Source organism: Pelobates fuscus, chromosome 6 (assembly GCF_036172605.1).
Source record: "Pelobates fuscus isolate aPelFus1 chromosome 6, aPelFus1.pri, whole genome shotgun sequence".
Lineage (NCBI taxonomy): Eukaryota > Metazoa > Chordata > Amphibia > Anura > Pelobatidae > Pelobates > Pelobates fuscus.
In genome coordinates this window covers 18,634,324-18,648,837 of record NC_086322.1, presented here as the reverse complement: position 1 = coordinate 18,648,837, position 14,514 = coordinate 18,634,324, and the positions used below count along the sequence as shown (strand labels likewise).

General features: G+C 36.7%; 1 protein-coding gene across 1 annotated transcript; it reads right to left on the bottom strand.

Annotated features, from left to right (window-relative positions):
• Positions 1 to 13,538: 13,538 nt before the first annotated feature.
• Positions 13,539 to 14,261, bottom strand: LOC134615212 (vomeronasal type-2 receptor 26-like; the record flags this gene model as incomplete). The annotated part of the gene is made up of 1 exon (XM_063459707.1): positions 13,539 to 14,261. A coding segment is annotated over one exon (723 nt), but the record flags the coding sequence as incomplete, so codon positions are not given.
• Positions 14,262 to 14,514: the final 253 nt, after the last annotated feature.

Here is a 14,514-nt window from a genome sequence, read left to right as displayed (position 1 = left end):
GGCTAGTTTTGCCACATGGGGCATCCTCAAACAGAAGGTGGGGGAGCGCAAGGTCTCTAACATCCACCAGCTCTGTGATGTCGTCATGGAGGAGTGGAAGAGGAATCCAGTGGCAACCTGTGAGGCTCTGGTGTACTCCATGCCCATGTGGGTTAAGGCAGGGCTGAAAATTAATGGTAGCCACACAAATATTGACACGTTGGGCCCAATTTAGAAATTTCCAACGGTTTAAACATTTATGGCTGTGTGTTTAGTTATATTGAGCGGACATCAAATTCACAGGACTGTGCACTTACTACTTTACATTGTAGCATAGTTTCATTTATTCAGTTTTGTCACATGAAAAGATATAATAAAATATTTACAAAAAAGGGGGTTCTCTCACTTTTGTAAAATACTGAATACATATACATGTATGAGCTAAGTATTTTTTTTATTAAAACTTTTTTACTGCACTAAAACTTTTTTTTACTTTATTTTCAGTCATTTGGGGGCCTAACATCACAGTAAATCCCCCTGCAAGCACTGCTTAGGCCAGATATTCCAGCCATGTGATCGCAATGTCATCGTGATTACATGGCCCGGGAGGGCCAGGTAAGTTGTTGTGGGACTGCCTGGGATGTCAGGCAAGTCCCCCATCATGATAGCTGGCGGGGAATTGCAGCAATCAGATAAGTACCAGGACTTACCAGTATTTAGAACCGGTTCCTTAAGGACAGCATGGCATGCCCGCCGTACTTTAGGGGTTAATAGAATGAATATGTTTTTTTAAAACTAAAGAAGTCACATGCATATAATGTTAAAATCGCAGAATGGGTTAGAAGGTTGTATCCCTTTAACAGCTATTCACCTTAACTATGAATATAAAGTAAGGCATATATTATTCAACCAGTTAAAACCTGCAACTTTGGATAGTCACAGAAATATATATTGGGGTATTACATTAACACCTAAGTAAAAGCATGAGTGCTCAATATCACTTTAATTGTCCATTATTTAGTAAAAGTGGTCCTAATAGCTTTTGAAAGGAGCATTGCAATGCCCAGTCAGATGTAGCAGTCATTAAGCTGCAAAGAAGGATAGCTTCTACACCAGGAGTATGCAACCTGTAAGTAGCACAGTGCCACAAGAATGTCTTGAAATCCCTTGTTCCAATCCTATTTTTTATTTTTTTTATTAAGGTTTGTATGTTGCTGTAGGTTTGTATGTTGCTTGTGTTATTTATGGGTGCTGCAGCTGCTATGTAAAGTAGTATGTGTATATGTTCATGAGTAGTTTGTGGTATTGTATATGATGCCTATGAATGTGGACAGTGTAGGGGGTGAACCAGAGGTGTAACTAGAAACCACAGGGCCCCAGTGTGAAAATTGCCCTGGGACCCCCGCAATGCATCTTCCCTCCCCCCACCCCTCCATTTGTAAAATATAACACATACACATACATACAGGGACACACATGCTAAAACACAGACACACAGAATGACACTTCTACAGATACAAACACTGACCACATACAGATACACAGATACACACATGCGGATACACAGACATACATTCAAACAGACAAACATACAGACACACGTGCAGAAAAACAGATACACATACAGACAAACAGATAAACATACAGACACACATACAGACAAAGATACACATAGAGATATACAGATACGCATACAGACACATATGCAGACAAACAGATACAAATGCAGACAAACAGAACACACAGACAAAAAGTCTAACCCACACTTAGGGACAACATGGAGAGATGGTGCCATCTAGAAATTGCATGGTTAGGGTAGGATCAATTTGGTTAAAATTAATATACTTCCAAAAATATTATATTATATTAGAGCCATACCCCTTACTATTTCTCTATCATTCTTTAGAAAAGTTCCCCCTACCCATTTGACATTTATTTGGAAGAGGAAACTGGCAAGAATTAAGCTATTTGTATTGCAAAAACCTAGGGTATGTGGGTGTATGGGTTTGCCAGACTTTGCTCATTATTATCATGCTACTAACAAAGCTGCTGCGCTAAAATTTAATTTGCATACTGGACAGCCTCAGTGATGGGGCTGTCCAGTATGCTCGAGATAGAGTCAACAAAACCATTCTCACATCTTATTAAAGAAATAGTATGGCTTCCTCCATCTCAATAAACACATTACATAAATATGTTCCCATCACAATCCATCACACACATTGATAATTTCTTTACATTAAACAAAATTAGCAAATTTGACCAAATGAAAACAAAATTTAATTTGAACATTTCTGATGAAATAATATACAACAAAATAATGAATCTTATTATTGATAATTGTGGCCTTTTAGGACAGGATCTGAACCAAAGTAAACTGGAATTATCAAAATTAGAAAAATATACTACCGTATATACTCGAGTATAAGACGAGTTTTTCAGCACATTTTTCGTCTTATACTCGAGTGAGTGTCTGTATTATGACAATTTACATTGCCATAATACAGCACAGGACCGCCGGGCTCATTACAAACTGGACAAACTGGAACCTCACAAATAGCTGCTAGCGGACGAACAGGAAAAGCATACATCAGCTTACACTCTTAGCAATCAGTCTCCAACAGCATACAGTGAATCCCCCCAAGAACGAGACAAGGCTCCGTGTTGAGGGTCAAGCAGTGGTCTCAGGTGCTGGCACACCCAGCCCGGTTTTTATTACAGTCAGGTACAAACAGAACACACCCAGGGGGAGGTATAAAACAACCAATAACATAATAGTTTCCCTCCCCTCTGCTTGGGAGATAATTGAGTTTCCTACTATATCTACTCAATTATCTCCAAGCTAAAACGTACACATTTTTATAACTTTAAAACCATACATCACATTCACATAAAAATACATATCCACAAGCAATCCATTCAGGGGAACAACATATTAAAAACATGTCATGAATCAGACCAGGGGTTCAAAAGTTAGTAAAAGTATATTTTGTTCCCCTGGCTGGCAGCATAGCAATCATAGCTCAAACAGGCTTTACAGGGTCCTCTATCCTGGAGACAAAGGGGAAAGTAATCCAATTATCCAGGGATAGAGGCAGACTCCATTTAGCAAATGGTTGCAAAAAGACATAAAACACTTTAAAATACATAAAGTCACCTTTTACACATAACACACAGACATTTCACATATCTCCAGATAGCTGGGATCTGAACGCACAAAACTACCGAATAGCGCTCAGATCCTATTCACACAGTTTAATTGCCATGGAGCTAAAGTCTTTCCCATAGTCTTTCATTATATGAATAGGCTCCATGGCATAGTTATCTGGGGGTGTCACCGCTCACACAGAGCAAGTACCGAATGGCCCCACTGTGTTTAAAGGGCCAGAATGAGTGACATGCACTCTGTTAGGACCGAATAAGTTTTTTAAAAGGGTCCAATCTCCCAAGGCCATAGTCCAAAGGCAGCAGGCGGGCAACCAGGCTCCTCCAATGCAATGTGGCGAGATTGGTCTCGTCACATTACCTTTCCTGCAGCTCCTGTCAGCTCCCTTCTCTCTCCTCTGGTCGGCTCCCTCTGCAAGTCTCGCGAGAGCCGCGGGGTCAGAGCGTTGCCAACGCTCTGCGCGGCCGCAAGACTTGCTGACAGGGGAGCCGACCGGAGAAGATAGATGGGAGCTGACAGGAGCTGCTGTGAAGGTAAGTTACAGCTCTCTGTCAGCCCCCTCCACGGAACTGCCAATGCCACTGGACCACCAGGGAAGGAGAGCCCCCCTCCCTGGCCAGCTAACAAGCAGGGAGGGGGGACGAAAATATATAAATAAATAAAAATTTAAATAAAATTAAAATAAAATATAATAATATTAAAAATAATAATAATTTAAAAATAAAATATAATATATAAAATTAATAATTAAATATTAAAATAATAGTAATTTAAAAATAATAATAAAAATGCCCACCCCCCACCAAGGCTCTGCATCAGACACACAAACACACTCTGCATCAGACACACAAACACACTGCATTCATACACACACTGCATTCATACACACACACTGCATTCATACACACACACTGCATTCATACACACACTACACACACTGCATTCATACACACACACACACACTGCATTTTATACACCCACACTACACACACTGCATTCATACACACACACACACTGCATTCATACACACACACACTGCACGAATACACACACACACTGATCAAATAAACAGCAAAACAATATGAATTCACCTGTGTGCAGACAGTAAACACACTTAGTGGGTATTAGGTGAAACAAACACACAAATTACCCATAGTTAGCTGTATTGTAGATAAAGGATTCCTCTTATATCCTCAAGGAAAAAATTGGCAATCTACAATACAGAAATAATAGAGACGGACATAGCGCAATATTGTCACAGAGAATAGAAATAAGTAGTATAAATAATTGCACTCACAAACATAGTTTGATTGAAGGCATATCAAATATAATGGTGTGGAAACTTCAGGACTTGTTGGACATCAATTTCATGCATAGGAGGGAAAAGAGAAATAATAGTGCAGAGTATCCAAGTAAAAAAGTTACACGCTTTATTCACAAATACACTTACAAAATAGAAGTGTCAAGCAGGCACATCAGGTTCAGATGGAATAGCGAATCCCAATGGAAGAATCCAATGGAGCAGGAAAGCCAGATGTACAAATAAAATGAAATAAAAATATAAAATAAAATCAGCAGTAAAATACTCTAAACACTGTAATGAACAAGCCCTACGCGTTTCGTTCAGAATTGAACTTCCTCAGGGGCATCGAGCATAATACCGTCCATATGCAGGCATAAGATCTTAGTCCACAATCTCCCTTTTTAAATCCGTCCGCTTTGGCGCGAAAACGCCAGCTCAATCGCTTACTTCCGGGTTCGGACTCCATACCACTTCCGGTTACGTCATGCGTTCCGGAGTTGCTGGCCAAGCCTCGCTTTGATTTCATTCACAGATGCGGAAGTGGCAGGGGGAGGAATTCCACTTCGTTCATACGTTCAAACACAAGTCCACATTATAAAGAAAAACGGATATAACATGCAGAATCAACAACATATCACATATGAATATTAATTGGCAATAGAAACAACATTAAGAAAGCCTCTAACTGATACAGAAAATATAAGATAAAATAAAGTTACTCAAAAGAGGTATATATATAAATAATTTCAAACAGCATGAAAAATAAATAAAGTTAGATAAGTGAATATAGAAAAATAAGAAAGAATAATAATAAATAGATGAAAATAAATAAAGAAATAAAGATTCAGAATAAAGAATAAAATAAAGGATAAAAATAATAATAAGAAAAAATATATAAAAAATATAAAAAATAAAATAAAATAGAAAATGGAAAATAAGATAAAATAGAAAAGAAAAAAATATAATATAAAAGAAAAAATATAATAATAAATAAAAATGATAATAGAAATAAATATAAATAAAAATAAATAAACATAAAAATAAAAATAAATAAAAATAAAATTAAAATAGAACTAAAAATAAAAATAAATACAAATACAAATAAATATAAAAATAAATAAAAAATAAATATAAAAATAGAGATAAATATAAAAAAAGGAATCAAGATAAATAAAGAACAGATAGACTAGAGAATGATAAGTATAACGTATCATTCTCTAGTCTATCTGTTCTTTATTTATCTTGATTCCTTTTTTATATTTATCTCTATTTTTATATTTATTTTTTATTTATTTTTTATATTTATTTTTATTGTATTCTTTTTATTTTTATTTCTATTTTAATTGTATTTGTAATTATTTTTATTTTTATTTTTATTTATTTTTATTTCTATTTTCATTTTTATTTATTATTATATTTTTTTCTTTTCTATTTTATCTTATTTTCCATTTTCTATTTTATTTTATTTTTTATATTTTTTATATATTTTTTCTTATTATTATTTTTATCCTTTATTTTATTCTTTATTCTGAATCTTTATTTCTTTATTTATTTTCATCTATTTATTATTATTCTTTCTTATTTTTCTATATTCACTTATCTAACTTTATTTATTTTTCATGCTGTTTGAAATTATTTATATATATACCTCTTTTGAGTAACTTTATTTTATCTTATATTTTCTGTATCAGTTAGAGGCTTTCTTAATGTTGTTTCTATTGCCAATTAATATTCATATGTGATATGTTGTTGATTCTGCATGTTATATCCGTTTTTCTTTATAATGTGGACTTGTGTTTGAACGTATGAACGAAGTGGAATTCCTCCCCCTGCCACTTCCGCATCTGTGAATGAAATCAAAGCGAGGCTTGGCCAGCAACTCCGGAACGCATGACGTAACCGGAAGTGGTATGGAGTCCGAACCCGGAAGTAAGCGATTGAGCTGGCGTTTTCGCGCCAAAGCGGACGGATTTAAAAAGGGAGAATGTGGACTAAGATCTTATGCCTGCATATGGACGGTATTATGCTCGATGCCCCTGAGGAAGTTCAATTCTGAACGAAACGCGTAGGGCTTGTTCATTACAGTGTTTAGAGTATTTTACTGCTGATTTTATTTTATATTTTTATTTCATTTTATTTGTACATCTGGCTTTCCTGCTCCATTGGATTCTTCCATTGGGATTCGCTATTCCATCTGAACCTGATGTGCCTGCTTGACACTTCTATTTTGTAAGTGTATTTGTGAATAAAGCGTGTAACTTTTTTACTTGGATACTCTGCACTATTATTTCTCTTTTCCCTCCTATGCATGAAATTGATGTCCAACAAGTCCTGAAGTTTCCACACCATTATATTTGATATGCCTTCAATCAAACTATGTTTGTGAGTGCAATTATCTATGCTACTTATTTCTACACACACACACTGCACTCATACACACACACACACACACACACTGCATGCATTATATACACACACTGTAAATTAATATTCAATTAATATAATTTTGGGGGATATAATTTTATTTAGAAATTTACCAGTAGCTGCTGCATTTCCCACCCTGGTCTTATACTCGAGTCAATACGTTTTCCCAGTTTTTTGGGGTAAAATTAGGGGTCTTGACTTATATTCGGGTCGACTTATACTCGAGTCGGAATTTCATACATACATTAATTAACCGTTGACAATTCAATTGGTAATTTGACACTAGAGTTTTGTCTCTTGAAGCAAATTCCCATAAATTTACAAAATTAAAATAAAATTATACTAGGCCATTTTCTAATTTCTGCAATGACAATTATCACCCAATACTGGAAAGCTATTAAATCACCACATATAAATGAGGTCATACAATTCATATTTGAAAATAGACATTGCGAACTAGCTTTCCACTTACCAACATCGGAAACTGAAATTTTTAAACAAGAGTGGCTTTTATGGGAAGAAAACATCAGCTTCAATTGTAATCTTATTTTGTAGTCCATTCCTGACCGGATGACGATATGTTGTATATATTTGATTGTATATAATAATATTGTGTAAATAAACTGATATGTTATTACTTGCATCCCACTGGATGATTGTACTTATAAAGTTTATCCCCTGTTTTATTATGTTATTTTCTAGATTAACTAATATTATTATTATTATCACATCTTCTTGTATAAATGTTTATATTGTTGTTTGAAAAATCTTCAATAAAAATATTTGAATAAAAATACACAAGCGGTTGAGTTTAATTGACCTGCACCTTGGTAGGTAACGGTCAATATTGGGTAAAGGATGGCTCCTAAGGAAGGAAGGGCTGGGAGCCACTGGGGATTTAATGTTTTTTGTACGTGCTTGTCGTTTTGTTATGTTTTGGTCATATATGGTCCTTTTCTCCATGAGGGCTTCATGGGAGATTGTTTAAATTTTAATTGGTATTCCAATGATAAAAGTATTAACACTAAATCTTAGGGGTTTGAATTCACCACAAAAGCGTAATATCCTCCTAAAGTTTCTGAAAGAAGAGTCTATTTCCATCTGCGGGTTGCAGGAAACACATTGGGAACGGAGAGGAAGGTCAGGTTTAAACTATAAAGATTATCCGTTTATTTTCTCTTCCTCCTTATATGATAAAAAGAAAAGAGGAGTGGCTACCCTTATTTCTTCTAGAGTAGCGTTCAAACTTATTCACCAAATACAGGACCCAGAAGGCAGGTATCACATTTTAATCTGTGAAATAAATAATAAGGTGTATACGATTGTGAACCTTTATGCCCCAAATCAAGCCCCAATAAGGTTCATCCGGAAAGTGTTGGACAAAGTTGACAGAATTAGCCAGGGCATGGTAATCTATTTGGGGGACTTTAACTGCATTCTTAATCCAGAATTAGATAGGAGAAGTTTGATCAGGGACCACCATAATAAACAGCTAAAAACCTCAGCAAAATCCTTCAGTAACTTGTTAAAGAATAGAGGCCTTTTGGATCTCTGGCGTACCCTTCATCCTATGGAACACGATTTTACGTGTTTCTCACAGGCACACCAGGTATACTCTAGGATTGACTTGATAGTCTCAAATCCAAGCATATCCAAAATGTTGAAGAAAGTCTTTATTAAAAACATTGCATGGTCAGATCATAATGCGTTAATAATGATTTTAAATGATGGCTTGAAGGAAAATAGATCTAATTGGAGACTGAACGACCGTCTTCTAAATATTCCGGAATATCTAAGTCAAATTAAATTAACTACTGATTTATTTTTTGAAGAAAATTCTAAAGATGATTTATCTTTTTCCACTATTTGGTGTGCTTATAAATGCACAATTCGTGGACACCTCATTAAGCTGGGGTCTCTAGAAAAAAAAAAGAACTCCCATAATCTTGCGCACCTCTATATAGAATTAGATAAATTAGAGTATATAAATAAGAACAACCCTTCTATAGACATTATTAAAAAACTGATGATTATCAAGGATAATATCAATGACTTACTCATTCAGAAAGCAAACTATTCATTAGAAAAACTAAGACGTTCTTGGTACTACAAGGGTAATAGAGCGGATAAACTACTCTCGAATAGGTTGAAGAAGGACTCAATCAAGATGAGGGTAACTAAGATTATCCAAGAGGACAAGGTTCTCCTAGACCCATCAAAAATAGGCCAAGCTTTCCAATCATTCTACACTAAACTATATAATCTCCCTGATAGACAAGCTCCAGTAAATCTAACAGAATACTTAGAGAATTTAAGGTTGCCTAAAATATCGAATGTCCAACTGCAAAATTTGAATGAACCTATTAACTCAGAAGAAGTTAGCCAAGCTATAGATAAACTAAAAACATCCAAGACCCCGGGTCCGGGTGGCTACAGTAATAAATTCTACAAGTCCTTGAAGGAACATGTAGTAAATAGTTTAACGGATACCTTTAATGAGTTTATGACAACGGGTAACATTCCCCCGGAGATGCTAAAGGCTAATATAATCCCTATTCTTAAACATCAAAAATCACCAGAGTTAATAACTAACTACAGACCTATTTCGTTGTTGAATGAAGATTTAAAACTTTACTCATCAATAATGGCAAATAGATTATGTAACGGACCGTTTCAGCATAAAAGGGGAAAAAATCCGTTTAGGCGATAATCCCCCTTTCTAGAGACAGGCACAGCTACTGCAGAACACCAAACTCCCGATCTGGATACGAAATAACACTCCGAACTGGAACAGCTGAACAAGAAAAGCATACAATCCGCTTACACTCTTGGCAGTCAGCTTACAATCCAATTCCCCCCAAGAACGAGACGACACTTCATTTTGAGGGTTAAGCAGGAACTCTGGACTGGGACACCCAGTCTGGCTTTTATTACAAACAAGTACATACAGGACACTCCCAGGGGGAGGATGAAATTAACCAATCACATGGATGTACCTCCCACACATTTCCTCCCCTTAGATTAACACTTAACACAATTATACCGTACACCCTTTTCCCCAATTCCTGGATGTACCCCAAATACATATACTACACCTCCAAAACAGGTATCCCCTGATAGCCCTTATTCAGGGGGACAACATATCCAAGAATCAGGTCATTCGGATGAATGGTTCGGGAGATATGAGGTTCCAAAGATTTGACCGACCGCATGGGTAAAGTATCCGAAAACAGTTCCATGCATTTTGGCCCTGCGGTCGGTCACAAACAAGTGAATGAAACAGACGAATTACTGGTGTTATAGAGACTAAGGGGGATTCGCATGAATCCCCTAGTTCGTACGTTTCTTTCTACCGAACGACGGGCCGTTCGGTAGTTTCCCCACGAAATCCTGGAAGTCTGGAGGTCTCAGCGGTGTTTGCCTAGTCGAGTGTCCGATTTCAGTTCCAGACACTCGACGGCAAAACACCGCTGTTCGGTAGTTTAAGATGGCCGCCGCCACGTGTTTGTTTCCCGAATGGCGGCCACCCAGAGGACAAAGACCACACTACACTGATTGCCAATTACCCGTTTGCAACATTGTTGCAAACGGTAATTGGAGGCACACTTAGTCCTGGGTGGTCTGGTTGTTCGGTAGTTTCCTCAATACAATGAATGGAGTGATTCTACCAAACAATCAGATGAATGCTGCATATATATATATAACCCAGGTTAACTGCATACAAAAATACATACATGACATTAAAGTATTAAAGGCAGGATTACTGTACTACGCTCCACAGTCTTAAAGGTACAGTATCCCAAAAGTCCCCATAGATCCACGGATGGCCCTTAAAGGCCCAGTAGCAGTAATATACATTATTACATGCCCAGATATAGTTTTTCCAGTACAATATGTCCAGGGGCCATAGTCGCAGGGCAGGAGGCTAGCAACCAGGCTTCTCCAGTTCACAGTGGCGAAGTTGGTTTCGCCACAGATTAAATAAGATCATGACGGATATAATCCATAGGGATCAAGTGGGTTTTATTTCTAAAAGATCCTCAGTATACAACGTTAGACGTCTGATAGACATAGTGGACTGGGCCCAGTTGAGGAAATGTCCCCTCCTGATCCTGTCCCTAGACGCAGAGAAAGCGTTCGACAGGGTCAGGTGGGATTTCCTCGACGCAGTCCTACAAGCCTTTGGTCTACGAGGAAATATAAGGAAGGCAATAATGGCCCTATATTCAACCCCTTCCGCAAAAGTCATGGGGGCTGGATTCAGCTCAGAGTTTTTCCCGTTGAATAACGGGACAAGACAGGGCTGTCCGCTCTCACCTCTGCTTTATTTAATGACAATAGAATCTTTAGCAATATCAATAAGGAAAAACGAAGCAATAAACGGCCCTAATCTTAAAGACGACTGTATCAAATTAACAATGTATGCTGACGATGTCGTGTTAACATTAACAGAGCCTTTAAACTCGGCAACGGCTCTTTTTAATTGTTTAGACGAATACTCACTATACTCTGGTTACAAACTCAATGTTAACAAAACTACTGCTTTGGCAGTGAAATTCTCTCAGGAACTGAGGGATACTCTTAGCCAAAGATTTGAGTTTGATTGGGCAGAGTTGTCCTTTAATTATTTAGGAATTGAAATTGCGAGTGACGTTAATAGGATTATGGAATTAAATTTTTTACCCCTTCTTAAGCTTACCGCAAAGTAATTGAAAAAATGGAAAAACTTAGAGATCTCTTGGTGGGGCCGCATTAACGTAATCAAGTCATACATCATCCCAAAATGGGTTTACCTGTTTAGAATGGTGGCTTTACCGTGCCCGGACAGCTGGTTATCCTTAGCTCAATCCCTTATAAATAAATTTATTTGGCTACATAAGCCCCCAAGAATAGCTCTAAGCCGTTTATCCTTAAAAGTGAAAAAGGGGGGTCTGGGGATCCCTATCCTAAAGGAATACCAAAAAGCTGCGACTTTCACACATGCGGCCATCACCCAATTAAAGGATAGTAAGAATGAGATCTGGTATAAACTAGAACAAGACCTTACCCCCACTGAGGGATTTTTGGAGATCTGTCCCTGCTTTTTTGGCCCTTAAAATTAAAGACTGACCACAAGCCGGATCCCATATCACTTAGTACTGTTTTGAAAAACATCTTAAAAGAGTGGGGAAAAATTAAGAAAGCCCTAGGTCTACACAATAAGTTAATTCCTCTCCTTCCTTTAGGAAATATAACACATTATATGCCCAACTTCAACTCAAAAACCTGGTCCGAGAAGGGGATAGATAAATTTCAAGACCTAATGGATAGAAATGAGCGGATGGACTTCCAGACTTTAAAGCAATTATACAAAATAGATAATAAGGAAATCTTCAACTACCTTAGGTTAAAAGGCTTTTGTAACCAATATCTTAATTTAGAAAACTCTAACAGATTGAAAGATTTAAGTAACATCCTGAACAGAGACTCCCCCAAAAAATGACTAGCTATGGGATTGAGCCTAATGCAAAAAGACTTAGATAAACCTTTAGAATCCATAATAAACTCCTGGCAAAAAGATCTGGATATTCAGATTACTTGCAACCAATGGAGAGAAGCTCTTAATCTGGTTTACAAATACATTCACTGTCTTAACCTGGTAGAATGCCAATTTAAAGTTGTAAATAGATGGTATATGGTACCCAGCAAAATTAAGAAGTTTAATATCTCAGGCGACTCCATATGTTGGAGATGTAATCTCTCATGCGGCAACTACTTACATATATGGTGGAACTGTAGCTATATTCAGAAATTCTGGAAAATGATTCTGGCCAAGATAAAACATATCACCACGATTCAATTAGCTCATGTACCACAAGTATGTCTCTTACAATTAGATATCCGCCAGGTTAGTCACAACTCACTTCCGCTCATTTTACACATTCTTTTAGCGGCCAAATTATCTATCGCAAGGTATTGGAAAATGGCGTTAGTGCCTTCCTGGCTCATAGTTAAAGAACAAATTAAATACCAATTAAAAATGGAATCTGGCTTAAACAGAAAATATCAAGAGCGATATAATTTTTGGCTTGGGAAGTTGGATGTTTGTGACGACTTATAGATAATCTCCTGAAATACCTTGGGTTCATGATGTCCGTTACGTTCATGCAGTAGGACCCTATATGACCAATTGATGTCTTGTTTTTTATTGTCTTTGGGGGTGCTTACAGTGGGGACTTAAGATGAATTTGTATGTGTTCAGAACAACATTCTTATTTCGATTACTTATATTCAATAGGAACTCGATTGTTAGTTTGGCCTACTGTTTGCTATGTGATGTTTTTTTTTTTTTTGTTTTGTATTATTGTTGTGAACAATGTTTTACTTGTCTCAAGGGGGAAAAGAAAAAAAAAGGAAAATGGAGTTGATCTCCGAATAAAGATTATAAATTAAAAAAAAAAAAAAAAATACACAGACACACATACGGATGCACAAATACATACAGACGGATACACATATAGATAAGCATGCAGATACACAGACACACTTAATGCCAAACATTCAGATACACAGAATGATACGCATACAGATATAAACAGTTACACACATACATGCTATATTTGTTTCTGTTCCTTGGCTTCTTATGACTATGAAATAGATATCTCATTTCAATAGATATTTAATATATTATGACTTTATTTTGTCCAGAAGATGTCTTTTGGTATTCATTTCAGGTTTTATAAGCATTATGTAAATTTTAGGAAAAAATATACAGCCTAACAAGCCAGCACTAGAAGTTAATATGGCAAAGATCTCTACAGACACCATGTCTTTCCCTTTTGTGCTCAGATAGGCCGGGATCATTGCAATCCACACACTACAGAACAGCAGCATGCTGAAGGTGATGTACTTGGCCTCATTAAAACTGTCTGGTAATGTCCTGGCAAAATAAGCAATAATAAAACTAACAGCTGCCAGAACCCCCATATAACCCAGAACAGAGTAGAACGCAATAACTGAGCCTTCATTACACTGAATGATGATCTTTCCAGGGTAATAGTGCATGTCCAGTTCTTGAAAAGGAGGAGAAATGCACAACCAAAGAACATTAATCAGGATCTGGATAGATGAGCAGATCAGAACTATGGTATTAGACACTTTGACCCCAACCCACATGCTGCCTGGTTTAGTAGCTTTGAAAGCCATATAAACCATGATAGTTTTGCCCAATACAGAAGATACAGATGCTGAAAAGATGATCCCAAAAGAGGTTTGACGCAGCTTGCAGGTTATATCCACAGGACGACCGAGGAACAGAAACACACAGAGGAAGCTCAGCATGAGAGAGACCAGGAGGATGAAGCTGAGATTCCGGTTATTTGCTCTGACAATGGGAGTGTCCCAGAATAAAATAAATAGTCCCAAAATAAAGACAATTATGAGTGAAAATAAAACAGAGATTAAAGAGAAAACTAAAGTCATAATATCATTTTCATATGACAGAAAGTCATACGTTTTGGGAATGCAATTTGTTTTATTTTCATCCGGCCATTCATTGTCAGGACATTTCTGGCAGTTATCACTGTCTGTAATATAAAGAATAAAAAGAAAAAGAAAAAACATAAGACAATAAATTATCAGTATTGATGCAAGTTTCATTTGA